Raw genomic sequence first — 23,279 nt, forward strand, 5'->3', positions numbered from 1 at the left:
AGGGATGTTAACATGTACTTACGCACGCACAGATATACATAATAACATGTATTTATACTTGGAAAAAACATATGCGTGATCCAAGCCAAAGAAATATAAAATAAAACAAAGCAAAGAATTGCGAACTGGTTTTTAGTCTTGGCACATGCAAAACGTAATTTTGACAAATATTATTAAAATATATTCGTACGAATTCGAAAATCTCAAAAACACTACTTAGGTACTTAAAGTTATTTTATTTTTCAAATGTTGCACGGTTTTGCATTTTTTTATAATTTAGATGGGAATTAAACTTTATAAAGCTTTAACACTTTATTGTCTCATGGCATATTATAAAATATATATAATGCATATTAAATATAATATATATTATACTCACAGGTACTATTTAGATACATAATATTATTGTTTATTTCATGCCGCTTAATAACCTTGAAAGAGAACTATACTGTAAAGCGTAAGTAATTATAACCTGGGACGTGTCGTCATGATGTAACCTTCAGAGTCATCGAGCCGACCCCACCTACTCGACTTACAAAAGTCCGCCGTCTTGTGGCCAAGTAGATATAATATTAACAAGTACGTTATTATGATTGAATCGGGTTAACAAAATTATAAGAAAATTACATTTTTTTTACTACCTGTGTTATAAATCACATCATTTGAATTTAATTCATTGAATTAATAATAAATATTTTAATCATTACTCCATTTCCAAACTTTTAAAAACAAACCCACAGATTAAATACTTACAATATATACTTATAATAATTTTATAATAAAATCAATTTATAAAAATATTCAAGTAGTTGATTATAAATAAATTTAAATAAAAAAACAAATTTTTATAGTTATTATAGGTAATATGATAATTGATAGCGGCAATTTATTGAAATAAATAGATGATAATTATTAACAATACAAACATTCAACCAATTATAATTATATGAATGTAACCAATCAAAGATTTATCTATAAAAAATAAAATACACACCTTATAAATTACTCCATGTATTTTGTGGTAGTATGATGGACACGGATAGATAGGCTTTATTGAACAGAGAACTAACTTCAAACCTATACTTACAATATTGTGTATTCGATTGACGCCCTTCAAATTTCGAGTATTGACTCTTTATCAGAATTGTTCCGGTGAGTGAATGTCACGCACACAATGACCGTTGATAATTTCAATGTCAATTAATTTCCCTAAGAAAATGCACCTACTCTTTATTTTAAAAATCTTTCCAATAAATAAGAAAATTGTGGGTAGATTTTCTAATTAATGCAAATTACTAATCACTGTTTATTAATAATAATTATACTATGTTTATATACTTCAAAATATATTCTACTATGAGCTATTATATATAAACTATTATAAAATGTATTTGCTAATTTATTATACTGGTGATATTGAAAGGTTTGATGAACAAAAATAACATTTTATCTATCAGTGTATTGAAATAGTCTTCGAAATCGTTTCGCTGTAAATGCCTAAATTATTTTACATTTTCTTGAAAATATTATCTAGGACCTAGGTACCTCTTTAAGTTACACATTTTGCAAAATCAATTGAGAGCAGGGGCGGAGTGGGAAAAAAATTCAGGCCGGGAGATTGAAATTTATCCAGGCCAGTACGCCACCCATAATTTACCAATTAAATCACCAAGAAAATGTTTCTCGCAACGCTCCAATTATATATTTACCTATTTCAATAGAATTATATAAATACATTTCATTTTATTTATAATAATATTTATACTTTTAATTTTATAAAACTATAAAAGTGTTTCAATCACTATTTTGCTATTTTGTATAACTTCTAATGCAGTGGCGTAGCCCTAACTAGGTTAGGTTAAGTACTCAAACGTTGCATTCATTTTTGGTGTCTGAAAAAATGTGTACCTAAACTTGTGTTTCCAATCATTCTCCCAATTTAAATTTAAAAATATATTTTTGAACGTGTTTCGGCGTTTATTTTTACAAATAATCAGTAGGTATATAACTGTTGAAAAATTGCCATATAGGAGCTCTTTTTAATTGGTTTCACATTGACAATATTAATGTTATAATGTTTATTCTTATTTTTTTGCGTTTATCAAGTAATAGAACAGTTGCTGTTTTTTTTTGCTTTGCCCCCCCTCCCCCATTCCAAAATCTTATTTTATAGTTTCAAAGTTTTAATACAAAAACATTGTTGACGCATTTACTAATTTTGTAAATAAAATCTAATATAAAATGACCAGGCCATAATATAGTCCAGGCCATCTGGAAAATTCCCATTTCCAGACCGGCCACTCCGCCCCTGATTGAGAGCAGTGGGTCACCGTCGTACCGAATGGGTGGATTTCAGGTCTCGACCACTTCCCCTTTGAAGAATTGTACTTTGTTAAAAAAATAATTACCAATCAAGGTAATAAATAATAATTTATATTATGATATTTAAAAGAATGTAAATAAAAAAAAAATGAAATGGGAGTACTTCAGTACATTTGATTGAAAAAATCACCCTTCCCCTCCTTACCAGATAAAGACCTTGTTGTATAGTGGTTTATTTACGGAGGGGGGGTCCAGGGGTCCGGACCCTCCCCCCACTGACTCATGTCTCGTACATGTTAAATGTTGTGTTTTTACATGATTAAGAAAAACAAATTTTATCGTACAGTACGAAGGATTTTGTAAACAATTTTCGAAGCTTCAGTTATCAACATTTTCAATTAATATCGTATTTTTTTTTGTTATTAATTTGGTACCGAAAATGGTTGAAAAATACCGAGTTCATTTTTTAATTCAAATATTTTGTAGTTATGTATATTGCCAGTATCTACAGCCACTCCAGATAGATCATTTTCATCTTTAAAAAGGTTGAAAAGTTATCTAAGATTAACAATGAATGAAGTAATGTATCTTAGGAAATATTTTTATAAAAGTTATAAGTTATAACATAACTATATTACATTCTGAGCGGAACGATAAAGCTAGTGGTTTTAAAATGGAGTTTATTTTTTTTTTTTTATCCTGTAGGTATACAAAATTTTCACCAGAAGGAGTGCTTCAATTTCAGTATGTAGTATCTTATCTTTTAGCAAATTGGATCAAGATGGTACTTTAGGGAGGTCATTTTTTGATTTTCTCAATAGTTATTTAATGCCACGGACAAAACCACCGACAAATTAAAAAAAAATGGGATTTAAATTTCTAACGCTTTGTTTATCATCATAGAAACGAATAAAAAAAAAAATATTTCAATATTAATTCAACTTACATTATAATAAATTATTTTTTTTTTTTTTTTTTGGGGTTTTTCCGGCCTTTAAGACCATCCCGCAAAACAAATTTCCCTCCAATTTATTCTATTTTCTGCTATTTCTCTCCAGTTTGCTCCTGGATCAACCTCTTTAACATCTTTAACATCTTTCCTCACACAATCTTCCCATCTTAGGCGTGGTCTACCTAGTGGTCTCTTTCCTTTCGGTTCTTCCCTGATTACTGTGTTAATCATAGCGTCTTTTTTTCTCCAGGCGTGGCCTGCCCACAACAGTCTTCTTTTTTTGATTTCGTTTGAAATACATGGTCTCTGAAACAAGTTCTGTAGTTCTTCATTGGTTCGAATTCTCCACTCTTGGGTTCTTGAGTCCAAACAGGGTCCGTATATACGTCTTAAAATTTTTCTTTCAAATGTGTCTAGTTTTTTCCTCTATTTTTCTTGGTGCCCATGTTTCTGACCCATATAGGACGACAGGACGTATTAATGTCATGTATATTTTTATTTTTAAGTTCAAAGATATTGATCTCGATTTTAGCAGGGTTCCCACACCAAAATAGCAGTTATTGGCCAGTTGCATTCTTTTGGAAATCTCTACTTTTAACTCATTGTCCTGAGTTAAGAGGACACCTAAGTATTTAAATTGTGGAACTCTTTGGAATATATGTCCATCTACATTCATACTCTCCCCGTGGCGATACATCCTGTCTTTTCTGTTTAGTTTCATATATTCTGTCTTTTTATCATTTATTCTGAGACAAACTTTATTCGCCGCATCCATCAGTTTTTTACAATGTATTTTTACAATGTATTTTTACTATTTCGATATTGTCTCCTAAGATGGCAATATCGTCGGCATATGCTAGCAGGCCTATCTTTGACTGTCCTAAAGTTACACCTTCTGATATGTTCATATCTCTGACAACCTTTTCCAGAACTAGGTTAAAAAGGATTAGAGATAATGCATCCCCTTTCCTTAAACCAGAAGTTACTTTGAACGGTTTAGATGTAGAGTTCGCTATTTTTATTTTTATTTCAGAATTTTCCATTGTCGCTTTAATCAGGTTAATTAACTTTTTTGGCATATTGAACTCTTTTAATATCTTAAATAGTGTTGGTCTATGTATGGAATCGTATGCTTTCTCAAAGTCTACAAACAAAGTATATACCTCCTTATCAAATTCCCACATTTTCTGAAATATCTGCCTAATAGTAAATATTTGGTCTGTGGTGGATCTATTTGGTCTAAAACCTCCTTGGTAGTCTCCCAGTATTCCTTATAATAAATTATGACAATATAAAATATCCAGACTGACAAATCATCTCCGCTCAGAAACGTTTTTCTTATACAATGATATTATATCATTGAATTCAAGTTTAATACAATCCATTATACATTGACCCACTCGTAACCTACTGTACAGCAGAGCGACATCCACTTACCCGCTTTTTTTAAATTTGTTTTGTATATATTATTATTTAATAATCGAAAACTCAAAAATTTTAAATCGTCTTATAAAAATGGTATATTTATTTAATAAACAGTAATTAGGTGGTGTGGGGGGCTTTGTCCCCCCTCGGCTCTGTTTTCTGAAAACTATCTGGACCCTCCCCATGACAAATTCCTAAATACGCCTGTTGTGCAGTTGATCTTAGGTCTTTGTAAAATTGTTCGTGTATTCTATTTATCCAACAACAGTTCATACACAAAGTAAATGAAATACGCTAAAAAGGGCAAATATCAATAAATAATAAAATAAATAATTTTCTTATAATGAAAGTTGTAATAATACTTTTAACAATGTATGAAGCTATAAAATGTAGGTATCTATATAAATCATTATGTTTAAAGGACAAAAGACTTTTAACTCTCAAAATATTTATACATATATATTATACATCCAGTATCCTCATTATTTATATAATATCAATAATTTATTAGTCTAATAAATAATATTAAATCAATATATAAATCATAAATGATCGACATAATAAAGTAATTTAGTACCTATATGTATAATATATAGGTACCTATATAATTATATAAAAAAAATTGTCGAAGACTCAATATTATAGATTATTAAACACTATTTTTACAATTTTTAGGTGTGAAGAACAATAAATTATTTTCAACATACTTCCGGACTATAGAAAATATGATATTTTTGAGTGATTTGATATTTACACGCATATAGGTACACTGTACAGCGTTTATATCGAGGACTATTTTTACACATACTTAACAACGTTTTAAACTTACTGATCATTCTAACAAAATAAAAGACCAGGTCTTATTATAAGAAATCAATTTTGTGGTTTTGAAAATAATTATTTTTATATATTATTTATAGTATATTTTGTATATGCAATACAGTTTTGAAGAAAAAATCTAATTTATTTTGAGATTTATTTAGGTTTTTATTTTCAATCGTAATATTTTCACTACAATGTAAACTGATAAATATAAAATATTGAAGAAACATTTTTCGATTTTAGTGCAAGCATTACAATGGTATGATATAAGCCTATATGCATACTTATTTATTTTCAAGAAAATGATAGGCTAAATACCCATTGAACAAGTAACAAATTCACAAGTAGCAATAAAATATTAAAAATATATGATAGGAATAAACTGTTTAAAAAGTTATTTTAAATAGGTAGGTATATAAAATATATTTTTAATTCTGAGCGTAGCGATGAATGTATTTCTTTTACAAACGTAATGTGTGTTTTTTTTTCGGTCTGTCGTCAACTTTTGGGTTAGTAAAAATGCTCCGATATTCTACGCCAGCATTTTTAAGATAGAAAAGTGAATATAATCGGTGCATTCGAGATGCCAAAATTGAAAATTCCCAGTAGTTTTCAAAAGCATAGGGTAAAGAAAAAAAATTCAGGAAAATGAGAATTTTTACGCAAAACCAATTTTAACAAAATTGGTATAATTTTTTTGGTGTAACTCAAAAACTAATAACCATAAGTTGTAGTATCTACACATTTTCACCAAATGTTAATATGACTATTTTCCATCCATGAAGAAATGTCAACATATTTATTTATAGACATGAGAAAATTTCGATTTTTTTTTTTTTTTTTTTTTAAAGGTTTTTTCAATATTATTGTTGATAAATAGTTTTTATTCGATCAAATTAATATAACTTGAAAATGTAATACAAGGTTTTACATGAGCTGATAAAAGCGTAATTAAAAAAAAAAATGAGCGTAAGTTCATAATACATTTTTATGATTGTCTAAAGTTAGAATTTTTACGGAATTCGTCAAAATCCCTAAAATTGGAAAACTGGTTAACATTGTAAAATAGATGAGCTCAAGATATTTCGATTAAAATGTGGTATTGGTTAAGCTTACACTTCTATATTCAGTGGCGTAAAGCAAGGAGAGGACTAAAGGGCTAAAGGGGCCCGTACCATAATTGGTCGTATCATTATTATTTTAAAAAAAAATGTATCAAGTTTAAACTGTATAATCAACCAGTAAACAAGGACGTAAATGTATATACCTAAACCTTAATTAATGAAAAATGAGACAGTGGGAACCAATCTGTTGTACAGTAGATGTCGAGTGGGTCACGCGTAATGGAAGTGATCAATTTGAATTCAGTGATTCTGATACATATTATAGAGGTATATAATTGCATACGAAAATCTGAGTTGAGGCGGAGAGTCAGCCTAGGATATTTTATTGTGTCTTAATATTGCTTTTATTAATAATAATTTATAAGTAGATGGATTAAAATCATTTTTGTAAAAAACATCGTATTTCCATACTAGTTTTCCTAAAATGATCAGTGATTTTTTGGTAACAGTACGACCTAGGTGCTTATATGAGAAACCTTGTATTAAATGTTCAAGACTTGGCTATAAAAATTGAACATTTTATACATTTTTAACTACAAATTAATTTAGTGTGGTTAAGTAAAAATTTAAACTGTTTATGAAAAATAATTATTTTTATGTGTCGTTAGTGTTTTTAAATAGCTATAAACCTATAAGTAATAAAAACTTATAAGGAACAGAAACCTTGTATTAAGTTTTTAAGTTTTTTGACCGAACGAAAAATGTTTTATTGACGTTTTAAGAAAAAAAACTAATCGAAGACAAATCTAAGCGAAGACGGTCTAACCAAAGTTACCAGACAATATTGTTTTAATTATAATATTACAATTTTAACAAATTTTAATTTTTTTCTCGATTATTTTATAGAATAATTACTAGGTAAGAACATTTAATTTTGACCTCCCAAAAGCACCAACTAGGTAGAATAGGTAGATCCAATTTTCTACCAACAACCTCTATTGCAATTAATCAGAGCATTATTTCTACAAAGTTGAGAAGTTGAAGTTGTACAAACTTTTTCAAATGCCTCACCTAAACGTCTGAAATTAAGAGACTGGACAAAAAATCCTCCCTACTTGAAAAATCCTGCGTATATATATCACTGGCTATATAAATATATTTTTTTATATATATTATTGATTAACAATAAACATTTTATGAATATGAAATATATATAAATGTCAGTGTTATTTTTTGTTGATACGTAATAATAATATTATAGCTTATACCTAGGTAATATAGCTCGTTTGAAATAAACCAGATGAATTAAACTTATTGACGATAAAACAAGTTTAGCAATAAAAACATCAATCGCTCCACACAGAAACTGAAATGTATACCTATATTTTATCGTAGAACTTTTTAATAGTCTCCTTTTAATATACTCAAGGATACCTATAAAGCAATTGTGTCGTTTGTCGTAGTGGATTTTTTTTTTGAACATGCATTTAATAAATTGTTTTTAATAAAATTACTGTTGCAATGAATTTGCAATGAATTTGGCCTTCTTTTATTCAAAACTATGTCTATAATTTGTTTAATAGATAAAACCTACGTTAGTAATATTTTATTAAAGATCGCTTTCTTCCTTTATTTTTTCATATATTCTATGTTCCGTTACATTTATTTATGTTATATACATTTAAATTACCTACTATACCTCTTTATTTTGCATTGGTGTTCATAAATTGGTTATGTGAATCCACATGAAAAGTAATACCGCGCCATATAGTTATTATTGAATATATTATACTTCACTTCTTAAATTTTGATTTAAAGATATATTATATTAAGCATAGTGATAATTATGATTTTTTACTTTACAATTAAATTGCATACCTACTACCACTTAAATATTTTACTTTTTAATTTATAATAATTATCCATCTATACTCCATAATTAATGTATAGTAATTAATGACGGTTAACTGATTACCTAGTCTTAATAATTTTGTTTGATAATTATTTAGACCATAACATTTAAATAAAGATATTTAATTTCCTTGACTAATCATATATAATTGCCTTTAACTAATAGGTAGATCATATTAGTGTGTGGTGAATACTTGACCTAAACTAACATATAAATATAAAATAAATGGATTGTAAACATAACATAAACAATTTAGAATAATATAAAGGTAGGTACTTTATTTTACGTTTCCGCCAATGCGATCATGAATATTAAAATATAGAAGGAATATTCAATAAGAATGTAAACCAAATAATTACATTTAATAAAAACAAAGGATAAAATAGTACGCTTTTTCAATTTTTAATAATAATATTAATACTGTTGTATGTGTTATTTATTTTATTATTGTAGGTTTATTGTTTTCTTTAATATTATGTTATTATGTTATTGTGTTATTAATTATGATTGTTATTAAGTGATAATGAATTGTACACAACTACACAAGAAGGTACATCAATATTACGTATAGATGGTCTTGAAATTATTCTCACGCTAAATTCCTTTGTTAGGAAATATAAAAATAAAAAAATGTATAGTATTTTTTTAAGTAAATTTTCTGGATTTATAAGCCAATACAATGCCATAGGGCATAGTCTATAGCCAATTGTGTATGCCAATAGTATTCAGCAGACATTTTTACAATGTATTAAATAATAATAATTTGTTGCCGATGCATAAGATCCATAAGAAAAAAAATAGTAATAATAATCGTCATTTACGGAGAAAACTCCATATTTACCATACACTATCAGATCCTGTGCACTTAGCTGACCGTTAAAAATGCCTTTTCCCCCACCAAAAAAAAAAATGATAAAAACCCAATTTTCCATTTTTTGTTATGCCAATAATTAGCATGTGCCTACCTAATTATCATGAATTTTCGGGAACTATTTCGAAAACGTACACTAAAAGCCCTATTTGACCTAAAGCCCTGAAACCAGAGACCTGAGCACGCCTATGCGGGTATTTTTTTTTATGTAAAGCACATTTTTAGATCACATATCGATTATAGGTACTTTAAATATTAAACACTCGAGTTTAAATGGAATATTAATGTTACTGACAATAAGTTTAAATAAGAATACTTACTAAATTTTGGGTGTTTTTTCTACATTAATTTAGAGTATCAATTAAAAAAAAATTCGATTCCTTTTAACTTTTAAGGTACTCGGTAATAGTATATCAAAGCGTTAAGAGGCGGTCTTCATTAATCCATCGTGGATTAATGTTATATTGTTATTGGTCACCTATGTGACTATAATATTATACTTTTTTCTTATTATTTTACGAATTTTGAATTTTAAATTCTCATTTCAGAAATATCTTATATATAATTATATTGTATTATAGGATTATTTGGATTACTATTAGATGCGCGTAGTGCCTTCCTGGATAGTTTGTTCACATTTTGTCAATGCCTAGTGCCCACTCAGCAGTGCGAGTGAACTAAACATTAAAATTCCTAATAGTGATTCAGTAAATAAATTACGTGTATTAATTATTTGTGTATAAGTGTGGTCATTGCTACATTGATGTCAATGTAGCGAATGAAGGTCGACCGAGAACCATTTATTTAAGTTTTTATTGGTTTATTGTTTTTCATTAATGATTAATTCCCCTCCCATCTCTTATATGATTTTAAAAATTTTAATTTAACAAAACCATGTGAATTTATCTTGACATTCTTCATTTTATAAAGTATCAGACAACGTGCACATATCCATTAAGTTTTTAAATCGTTTTAACTAGGAATAATATAAGCACTATTATATGCTTTGCAAGAAATAAAATGTAAATACTAGGTAATTATATGTAACAAGTAATAGGTATTTAATAATGGTTAAACATATTATATTTTGATTAAATTTTTTTTGATACCTATAATTTTTTAAGTTTAGTTTTTTTTTAATAACAACACATTTAAATTTTATATCTCGCAGCAAAACATTTTTCTGAATATATTGATGTAAAAAAATCGAATTTCGGATGAATAGTTAAGAATAAGTCATGACTCATGAGTATTCAATGATTTGATGAGTGGATCAGGTACTCGGAAAAATGTTTGTCCACTAGGTACTCGTTAAAAATTAAATTGTTAAACATAAAAATTGTCAGAAACATATTCTGCTTAGGAATATAAAATTAAATACGTGTTGTCTTTCACAAAAGTTAATGTTTTAAAATATATGTAATAACGATAAAAACAAGTGAAAATGTTATTTTTTTAAAAAAAAATTGTTTTATAGTAAGACTTCAAATTATGAAAATCAGTATTTTCAAAACAGTTAATAATTTTCCAGATTGCGGAGACGATGAGTGTTTAACTGTTGAAAGAATCACCCCGTTTATTGATTAAAATATAGAATTTTCCATTGTCGCTTTAATCAGGTTAATTAACTTTTTTGGCATATTGAACTCTTATCTTAAATAGTGTTGGTCTATGTATGGAATCGTATGCTTTCTCGAAGTCTACAAACAAAGTATATACCTCCTTATCAAATTCCCATATTTTCTGAAATATCTGCCTAATAGTAAATATTTGGTCTGTGGTGGATCTATTTGGTCTAAAACCTCCTTGGTAGTCTCCCAGTATTCCTTATAATAAATTATGACAATATAAAATATCCAGACTGACAAATCATCTCCGCTCAGAAACGTTTTTCTTATACAATGATATTATATCATTGAATTCAAGTTTAATACAATCCATTATACATTGACCCACTCGTAACCTACTGTACAGCAGAGCGACATCCACTTACCCGCTTTTTTTAAATTTGTTTTGTACATATTATTATTTAATAATCGAAAACTCAAAAATTTTAAATCGTCTTATAAAAATGGTATATTTATTTAATAAACAGTAATTAGGTGGTGTGGGGGGCTTTGTCCCCCCTCAGCTCTGTTTTCTGAAAACTATCTGGACCCTCCCCATGACAAATTCCTAAATACGCCTGTTGTGCAGTTGATCTTAGGTCTTTGTAAAATTGTTCGTGTATTCTATTTATCCAACAACAGTTCATACACAAAGTAAATGAAATACGCTAAAAAGGGCAAATATCAATAAATAATAAAATAAATAATTTTCTTATAATGAAAGTTGTAATAATACTTTTAACAATGTATGAAGCTATAAAATGTAGGTATCTATATAAATCATTATGTTTAAAGGAAAGTTGATGTAAAAAAATCGAATTTCGGATGAATAGTTAAGAATAAGTCATGACTCATGAGTATTCAATGATTTGATGAGTGGATCAGGTAGTCGGAAAAATGTTTGTCCACTAGGTACTCGTTAAAAATTAAATTGTTATACATAAAAATTGTCAGAAACATATTCTGCTTAGGAATATAAAATTAAATACGTGTTGTCTTTCACAAAAGTTAAAGTTTTAAAATATATGTAATAACGATAAAAACAAGTGAAAATGTTATTTTTTTAAAAAAAAATTGTTTTATAGTAAGACTTCAAATTATGAAAATCAGTATTTTCAAAACAGTTAATAATTTTCCAGATTGCGGAGACGATGAGTGTTTAACTGTTGAAAGAATCACCCCGTTTATTGATTAAAATATAGGTAAAAGTAACTCGTATCTATATTTTTTTAATAAGAAAAATTATGATTTTGTTTTAAACTATATTTAATTTAATTGTAAATAAATAAATACATGATTTTAGTCAATATAATTAATGAACTTATTGTTACTAAAATATGTTGTCGTCTGCCAATAAGACACACCGTATTCCGTATGTAATATACCTACACTGTTGAAATTAATTGATTCCGCTGTAACTCTATGATTTATCTTATTAAATAAAGTATATAATGAAATTATAAAATTAATATATTACACCTGACCATAAAATCGTAACTGGTATTCAGCTGAAATTAACGAAATTGGTGTAACTTGACTTATAACAATTAACTCATTGTATAAACTATTCTAAAATATATTATTGTATGATTTTATCATTGACTATTATGTTGTTATTGTATAGAGATTCCTATTTTGTAATAATTTTGAGCCTTGATAGAACCTTGGGATAGGTGCACCGTGCACAACTACTAAACTTAAAAATTGAATGGCATATAAAGCCGGAAGTTGTATTTTTAATCAATAAAAAAAAATGTTTATAAAATGCACCTCAACTTCTACAATATTTACATAAATTGGAAATAAGAAACAAATAAAACTAATTTGTGTGTGTATGTATACTCTCTTTCTATGTCACAAACTATATAAGCTAAAGACTTTCCTCATATTATAACAAGCATTTTACAAATTATTCTTTTAAAAATTATCACTATTTAATTATTATTTATCACTTTATTCCTATTTGTATCTATTATTTCATAGTAAAAATCACGTTTCTCATTTATGTGTTTTCTAAAATTTATTTGTACAGCTTGATTCTTTTATGTATGCAAAACATGTTGAGCGCACTCAATTTATTGTCCCATGAGTGATCGCACATCACACATCACACATCACTGTAAAACCAATACATTCTTTCGCTACGCTCAGAATGTAATAATAAATTAAACTGAAAAATCCTTTATTTATTTTATATTAACATAGAAATATTTGATTACCTAGTCATGTATATTACTAGATCGAAGATCGAATAAGTACCTACCTATCAACGTTTAACTTTAACATGAAATGTCTCTTACAGTTATTCAGTTTTCGAATTATTAAATAATAGGTAATAATAAATTTAAAAATAAAAATAACTTTCATGTAGCTCTATGTACTTGTACTAAATACCTATATGTTAGCTTCTCAATTTCTAAGAACAACATTTTTAAAAACCAAAGCACACAAAATATTAATGACAATAAATTATGCAGTCGATTACCACAAGCGCGTTAGGTACAATAGTACAATAGCAATAAAAATAGCTCTAATTTATGAAACATATTGATTGTTTTATCAGAGTAAAAAGATGCATAATATTCAACGTAATAACCCCGCATTTTTTATTCAGACATCCGTTTAACACTTTCTAGAATTTGAACAGTAAGGATTGTACTGGTTCGGATGTAACGTAACATACACAGCTAGATTATAATAATATATTGCATTAGTAATAACCACTTTCTTTTTACTTTCTTTTCGGGTTTCTGTGTCTGATCACCATCAATTCATATTTCGTTGCATATGCTATACATTTTATTCTTAATATACATTTATACTATTATTATAAGTACATAAGAAATAAACTAATATTACAGTAATGTAATAAATAATAAATGTAACTAGGTACACCGAATTAATTAGATTTAGATTTTTTGTAAATTTATCACAGAAAATATACATTGACATTTTTATACCGATATATTTTTATATATATATTTATATGATTTTATCTTGTTACAAAAATAAAAATAACTATTCGTTTAAATTGTTTATGAATATCTAGGTATAATAACGGTTTTCTGCTAGGGATCAAATATTTAAATTATTTAAATCGACTTGGTACAAAAAAAAAAAATTCAATTTTATTAATTATTATTTAATTAATTAGGTATTTGCTATTAAACAAAGAATCTAGTACCTACCAATTTGATTTTATTAAGTTTTGACAAAGTAATTAAAATAATGGAATTAACATTTTATTTCTGTCTTTAACAATTGAAAAAAAAGGTTGTAAAAATGCTTCAATTTTCGATATCAGCATGTTTTAGTTAAGTGAATCTAGTTGGTGCATTCAGTAGGTCAAAATTGAAGATTCTCAGTAAATTTTAAAAGCGTCAATAAAACAAAAAAAATGTGAAAAACAAATTTTGGAAAAATAAATTATACTTTTTTGGTGTAACTCAAAAATAATTAAAAGTTATAACTGTAGGCACTTAAAATGTTGACACGAAATATTTATAATAGCATTTTCTATGTAAGGTAACATTTTCGAAATATTTTGGCTCTTTTTAAGATATTTTTAGCATTGATAAGTTTTTCAAATTGTATACCTTTTTTTAAAATTATTCTCAATAAAAACTTTTTGGGTAAATTCAGACCACGCAATTTTCATATTATGGGGGATTTAAGGGATGCCATGGATTTGGCTTGTCTGTTGATGAATTTGTTACCAGCTATTTCTGAATGGTACTCACAAAAGAATTTAATGTCAAAACCTGATTCTGTTAGAGAATATAAAATATGTTTGATATTGATTACAAGAGAAAAATATTAAATTTGAATAGATTAGAAAAGAGAGTTTGAATGTAAACAATTTAATTGGTGGCGATATAAATTTGTTTTGTTATAAGGACGATATTGTTTTAAGTGGATGTCAGCGCAATATTTGTTTTCTCTCTCAAGCCCATGCGCAATATAGATAAAACGCTTACACCTAAAATCGTTTTGTATGATTTTTAGTAAAATCACCTGTTACAAAAATTATATGTTGCGCGTGGCCCAGAGAGAGAAAACAAATAGTGCGCTGACATTCTCTTAGGTATTTAAATTATTTTGAAGCATTTGGTCGTGTTCTAAAATGCAGTGGGTGTTTAGTTACTAGAAAAATAAATCTGGAACTTCGGGATGTCAAATGAAAACCCAGCTGGTAAAAAAGAACATAGCGATTAGTAAAAATTAGAAGAAATAGCGGATAAAAGTTGTGGATATAATCGGGAAAGACGATGATGACATAAGTGGGTGGTAAAGATTTTATAAATGCTAGTGCATGGTTTTAAGAAGTTTTTATTTTTAGTTTTTTTAAGTTGTTGATTGATAGTAGAAATAGAAAGTTAGTATCATATAGTGAAAGCTTGTTGGTTTTAATAATGTAATTATACGAGTGGCTGCGAGAGTGTGCAGTTAGGGCAAGAACGGAAGAGTATTTTGGACATAACACCAGGAGTAAAAGATACACTTCGAGAAAGGAGTTGAAATTGTAGGATTCATTTTTGGGTACATTTTTTAGTAAGAATATTTTGGCGAGTCGTTTACATCTCCTGTGAAAGGGTATATACCAAGTATAAATGAGTTGCTGATGAGGAACCTTGTATTACATTTTTAAGATTTTTAACCAATAAACAAAAATGTTATCAACATAAATCAAAAGAAAAATTAAAGATTGAAAAATTGTAATTTCTATAAATAGCTTAAAAAGAGACAACGATTTTAAAAATTGTACTAGTTAAAAACTGGTATTACATAAATATTATAGGTACTTACTGATTGTCTTTAATTTTGCGCTGTTTAAATCCTATACTAGAATAGAAACTACCTTTAATATTGAAAATATTCTGCTCCAAAACATAGTGACGGATACGACAAAAACACACACATGTCATCATTGTAAATGTAGGAAAACGCCATTAGCACGAAACATGCGCTCCTATGCCACGCGTTAAGAGTTAAGACTCGGGATATTTCTATTCGCGTAGATTCGTTCTAAATGCATGCCGTATGTGTCATACAAATTTCTATGCATATTTATATACTATACTACGTAACAAACAAGTCTTAAAATGTTACCCAAAGTTTCAGAAAAACGTGTTTCATGTTATGTTTTGGTGTCATTCCGTCTAATATAGGTAGGAGATAGGAAAATAAATATCAACATGTCCATAAAATACAAATTTAAAGATAGGTAGTGGAATTATTTCTATCTGTATACTCTGTAGCTATAATGGTAATCAAAATTACCACAGACAAACAATATCACCTTTCATGACAATAAGTTGTAGACGTGCGAATTGTAGCATATTATTTATATTTATCTATTTTATTAAAAGATCTTTGGGTAACTATTTATTTTAATTGGTTGTAGGTTTATTTGAAAAACTGATCAAACATCATCAAATTGATTGTTAGAGTCAAAATCAGGGTCTTGACATAATAAATTGTGCAGACAGAAAGCCGCTAAAATAATTTTGTAAACAGAACTGGTATATGGTTGTATTCGCATTGTTATTCAAAATATTCTCTAGCCCACAAGATACCAAACGCATTTTCAAACACGCGTTGACAAACAGCTCTTGTGAGTCTTTAATTAAATATTTTACTACCCATCTGCATTTCTAGATACTATTCCTAGATTGCTTTACTATAAATGAATAATGCTAGACATGGTAAATAATTTTTTAACACAAAGCTTCGTCACCTACAATAATGTTTATCGTATTATCATAGGACAGAGGTTTGCCAATATCTATAATCAGTGTATCTGCACCGATTATTGCAATTATTGCTATATTATTACTAGAATAAAAAAAAACTGATGTAAAGTCACAATCATTTTTTATGAGTGTTTGAAGTGAAATATTGGCGAAATGTAACGTGTTATATAATATCAACGTATGTATAAGTAAGTAATGCAACGATTTCTCTACTACCTACCTACTTATTTTGTTGTGATTCAAAAAATATTAATCGTAGATTAACCTATCAAAAGTTGAAATATTCCACTGTAACTATTAAGTTTGCAATTTTCAAAAAAACAAGTTAAACAATAATTTATATACAATATACATACTATATATACATGAATGTTAGTTTGTTTGTCCTCTTTAGATTTGAAAATATTTAAAGCTTATTTTTTCAACCCCTATATATTTTCGCCTCACGAAAATCGATTGTTGATTAGGTGTTTAAATTGTTGCCATTGGTTACAGATTATATTATTTCTATTAAAATTAGTATAATCGTAATAATTCAATAATTAGTAATCGTTTTTCGTGTATGCAACGATTTAGGATTGAATTCGAATTTAATACATCCACAATAGTGACTTACTCAATGACGAGGTACACCGAATTCTATACTATCCAGAAGAGCGACTTCCTTGGCTTTTTATGACTATCGAATAATAAATAATTTAAACAATACATCATAATATAATTAATATTTAATTAATTACTTATATTTCTTAGCGAAAAATACATAAAGGTTTATTGGCATAAATACATTTAAATAAGATAGTATAATATAATATGTATTGGATACCTACATTCATTTTTTTTTAAATATTAATCCCTATCAATTGAAAGAAAAGAAAATAATATGTCAGAGCATAATATAATAGATAGGTACAATTATAAAAATCGACTACTTCACATGAATTTTCAAAAATATAAATATTAAAATACATAAACTTAAGTTGGAATCATTACTTTACAGTTTTATCCCGGGTTCTTGTGATAGCATTAATAATAAACATCAAGGAAGCATACATCCGTTGTTTAGGTACCAACTATAAAAAAAACTGTACCGGGACTGTATGGGTACCGGTTTTGTGTAGAATAGCTGCCCCAATTACTTTTTAAAATAGTAGGAAAACAAATTTTTTAATAAGTAATTATCACACAGAAGATTTTACAAGCTCTTAACTTAATTAAATTCAGTTAAGACTTAAGAATAATCGTATTCACAATGTTTTCTTATGCAAATTTGACAACAATATAAGCAGGGAAGAGGGTATATTTTGAAAATTATTTGTTTGAAGTCCATGTTTGTACAGAAATGTGAGTACCTACTCAAAAATATAAAATAACTTGATATTTAAGGTATTTTAGGTTATATGTACTATATTATGTTTATTATAACAGATTGAAATAAATAAATAATGATGAAAATTAAAACCGGTCGAATTCACTCAAATTGAATAATACCTAATAATAAATGAACGATATCAATAAACTTTAAATTTCAAAAGTAGGTACACTTTTACAAATTCTCTAATACATTTAAATAATACTATTTATAATTATTTTGAAATTAAACAGCGTTTGATAATTAGATATACATAAAATAATTGAATCCAATAATTTATTAAGTTTTACTTAGTTAAACAAGATTGAAATTTCAAGTTAATATACTCGTTTTAGTCGTTTGTACACTGCGCTAATAATTAAATATTATTAGCCAATGAATAGAATAATAATTTATAAAAATAGCATTGAATAATATGCATGATTTTTGGCGTCCTATATCTTATTCAACCACTACTATTTCAGTACCTTCACGAGTTGGCATTCCTATGATGTTTGATGGGTACATAGAATTCTATGGAAGAAAATCAAATTGGCAATGATAAAAATAATGATTCATTTTAGCACTTGAAACAAAACAAGCATTTTGAAAAATAATAATATTTAAGTGTACTTCATGTATAGATACACTTTTTTTAATACTATCATAAATAAAAATTGTCGTATTTACCACGAAAAACTAGTTGAGTTTTAAGACCTAGGTACTCAGTATGTATGGATTAAAAATACACCACGAGTACCTAATTACTTTTATTTAAAATAAAATTCAATATTAATTCTTCCAGTATAAAAGTATAATAATTTAATATTATAATTTATTTGGGTGCACCGTATTATCATAATATTATAGGAATAATATTAACATTAAAAACATTAAGATTTATGTTATATAAATATTGTTAATAAATAATAAATAAATATTCACAACAACAAACATATTATTTTGAACCACTATGCTGCAGTAGGCTTAACGATAAAAAAAATCATCCACATTTGTCAAAGTGGTTCAAAACATTCATACACCAAAACCATATTAAATTAAACCATATTTTATTTTTATAAAACGATACGTACTTCTGAAAATTAAAGCATTCATACTGGATTGCACAAATATTTTATAGCATTATGTTAAACGGATCTTTGAGTATTTGTCGGTAACTTAAACATAACATAAAACGAACCATTGGTTCATTTAATTTCAGTGAAATGTTAACAAAATGTTCGTGCTACCTTTGTATTATAATAACTTTATCATCGAAAAAAATTATTACGATAATTATTGTATGAAGAAAAGTCGAACTTTACCACCAATATTATATACACAACAGACAATAAACTAGGTAGTATATAACATATAATCGATTCGATTTAATTTAAAATGCATACAATTAAAATTAACAAATGCTTTAAAAGCTCTGCGTCATATATGGCTAGGTACTCATAATACTCGTTGGTTTTTAATTAATAAACAAGATCTAATTATAAATATAAATGCATATTATTTAATTGCAATGGATATTTTATTATAATATTATAGAAACACATGAAGCAAACATAGAATCAATATTATGAAATACGATTATTCAAGGATGCGCTTACTTTATAGGATATATAATTTTGTATAGTTCTGTATCTGCATCACGAGGGTCGACAAGTACTTTTGAATGAGTATTAGTTTCGTAATGACAGACTTTTTTTAAGAAGACGTCGTACCCACATGTATTGTCATCTCTGTCTTACTAACGCATAAGGGATAACATACCAAAACATATGTTCAGTAATTCCAATTTTGTGTTGTTACCTCAAACATTAGAGTAAATTTACATATTATCAAACTTAAATACAAGAACATTATTTGTGTTCTCTCGTTGTCTTTACGATATTTTTATTTTTAATATGAGCGTGTAAATTATTAAAATTTAAAAATTCTCATAACTCACTCAAAATTAAAGTATGTTAAAACACAACGAGAGAACACAAATAATATAATGTTTATACATTTGAGTTTAAACACATTATCGGAACTGTAAAACACAAATATGCTATGTTGTCCATGAGTTGAACAGATACAACATATACGAGGTTGCACATAGAAAATTTTAAGTTCAGAAGAATCTAGCTAGTTCATTCTATTATAAAAAATAACAGGATAAAATGGACTCTTCTGAACGTACGATTTGACATATGTTATGCGTTAGTTCGCTGAAACGGAGACAACACATGCGTGTAATACATCTTCTTAGTTAAAATGAAGTAAATGTATGAATTATTTACTAAATCGTTTAGCTTTTTAATCCTATGCAAAATATAAATAGTAGGGAATAAAATATGCCTATAGGGCCGTTCTCGTTATAAATACTTCATTCGTTTAAGTCTAATATTATAAACAAGATGTAACGGGAAAAACCGACAAATGAAAAATAAAAAATTGATACTAGTTATATGGATGAAAAAACTATGAAGATTATATGAATAGTAAATAATTACTTATGTCGGAAAATTCCCCAAAAGAATAATTTGAAAAAAGTATTAGGTACGTTTGGATACATTTACTCCAAATAAATATCGATACTTTAAAACTGTTATTAAAAAAAAAAAACTAATTGACTAAAATAAACGTTTTTACCATTAATATTTTGCTAAAAACTATATCAACAAATTGGCTATTTTGAATATTTTCAAGTTAAATATTTCTATAACAAAAGTGATTTTCTCTTATAAACAATTTAAATTACAGCTCGTGGACATTTTTAAAAGCTACAAAAAATAGTATCCTTTGAGGTATTATTATTAACCCATTTAAAAATATAATTAAGTACTCAATAAAAAGACAAAAATATGTTAAAGTAAATTCAAAATCAAATTAATGATAAAATGTAATATGTTATAAACAATTTTAATAATGTATGAGTAATGTAACTTATGTAACTCTTAATTAGTTTTAAACATAATATTTAATGTTAGTATCGATCGTGACTAATTGCATTCCACTCATTAAATTGCTGTTGGTATAAATATTTGTAGTAAAAATCGATTATTAAATAGGTATTTCTATAAAAAAAAGTTTATAGTTGTATGGTAATCAAACGTTTTAAAAATAAAAATTATTAACATATTTTAATTGATGAATTAAAATGTATATTCTTTGAATGTTCTCAAGTATATTTTATCTATAAAAAACAATATTTACCTGAGTAAGAAGAATTAGACGTCTCATGTAATTTAAATGTGAACGGTATGTGGACTTTCATCATTTTCATCTGTGGTATCCTTTGTTGAACAGGATGTACGGCATTACCACCAAACATTAGTTCTTCGCCGTGCAGCCAAAATACCGTCATATTCCTAAAATGTAAACAATACAAAACAATTATTTAATGATGATAAATTGAAATCAAAAAAACTTTAAGATCTTCCAGAATATAAATCATAATTTATTGGTTAGATGTCTCTAGTCCAACGATTAACACAAAACTAAGTTCATTGAACGATTATTTGGTATATAAACTACTAACGAGGTCAATGAACAGATATCGAATATACTTTTCCCGAACCTTATAATTTACTTAAACATAAAATATAATACAATTTGTTGTAAGTATTAAATGATTATTTAAATCAATAGTAGGTAGGTAAGTTAAAATATGGTAACACAATAATTATTGTTGAATTTGAGAACTTTAATGGAAAAAAAAATCATTTATTTTAAAGATATAATCCGGTAAACAGGTTATTGATCTGGTTATTGGCCGTACGCAAAATGTAACGTGTTTTAACGTATATCCACCACAAGGTGTAATGTGGGTTGTAAACAATTTTAAAATTTCAATACTTTTTACAATAAAATAAGAATAACTGATATACATGTATACCTTACTGGTGATTCTTTTAATAGTAAGAATAGTTTATTACAGAATATTAACATTTTTGAAAGTACCTATATTGATTATATATAATTTGAAGCCATAGGTACTACAAACATTATTTTTGATAAAACAATTATACTTGTTAACTATTTTTTTATCGTTATTAGGTATATTTCAAGTTTTTACTTCCTATGATAACATACATTTTTAATTTAATATTTCTAAGCAGAATATCATCCCAGAATTTCCATTTAGAAAAATCGAATTTGAATGAGTACCTATAATACTATAATTAGTTATAATTATCTAAAGTTTAGGCGAGCAAAGAGTGGACCAACAATTTTCGGATAACTCAGTTCATCGATACCTTACAACTTATTACTAATAACTACCTAATCGTTTAAATTCAAATTTATATAAATTGACATTTTTAAAAAAATTAACTTTTTTATAACTTCAAATTATGTAAAGAAATATTATATAATATAACGTAAGGTACCTATAATTAATTTATACACTTATGTATCTATTCTGATTTAATGAAATGAAAAAATATTACAATTTTCATTTATATAGATATAAATGTTATACATTTTGGTGTGGTCACCGCTTATGGAAATAAATTAATTAAGAGGGGGTCACACGGTTCACAAAAGGTTATGTTAGGTTAGGTTCACTGGTATAAATATCCACTGGTATAAATATACCTCGTATACGCAAATATGGTCTAGAAATGAATACGCTAATGATATTATAATTTTCAAATGTTGTACTTAATTAATTGTTTTAGTTAGTTATATTACTGTACATAACTATCCTGTTTTTCTCAATTATTAAAGCATTTTTTTCTATTATAAAAATTGTCTACAGATATATAAAAAAACATAACATTGTTAAACCAATAGATACATCGTTCCGCTCATAATCTAAAATTATTTTGTAAACTTTTTTTTTAACACAGCATTTATTAAATTGCAAGTTTCATCTGATTCTTTATTAATAATATCGCTTACTCATTACTCATTAGTCATTACTATTCAACCAATATTTTATATTTTCCGTTATTTCGACTCTTAGTATTCGTAACCAATACAAATTCTAAAACACATACCTATATAAAATATTGACCTAAAAAATAATTTGATATAAATATATATTGATGTCCCGTTATGTTAAAACCAGAAACAATATTATTAACTATACTGTACAAACCTCGGTACAAACTATATGCAGTTTTAATAACAAGGTCAGCTAGAATTAAACTCACAAAAATAATTTGACATACCGAAAAAAATGTCTTGTCTTAGTAAAAGG

At 26.9% G+C, this 23,279-nt stretch overlaps 1 protein-coding gene across 2 annotated transcripts in view; it reads right to left on the bottom strand.

Annotated features, from left to right (window-relative positions):
* The window catches only part of LOC132934540 (cell growth regulator with RING finger domain protein 1-like), a 46,085-nt gene that overhangs the window by 13,529 nt on the left and 9,277 nt on the right, over positions 1-23,279 (bottom strand). For both annotated transcript variants that reach the window (XM_061000858.1, XM_061000859.1), the window contains exon 2: positions 21,290-21,444. In XM_061000858.1, the coding sequence (XP_060856841.1) occupies positions 21,290-21,444 (155 nt within the window). The remainder of the gene's footprint in view (positions 1-21,289; positions 21,445-23,279) is intronic.

This window comes from Metopolophium dirhodum, chromosome 1 (assembly GCF_019925205.1).
Source record: "Metopolophium dirhodum isolate CAU chromosome 1, ASM1992520v1, whole genome shotgun sequence".
Classification (NCBI taxonomy): Eukaryota; Metazoa; Arthropoda; class Insecta; order Hemiptera; family Aphididae; genus Metopolophium; species Metopolophium dirhodum.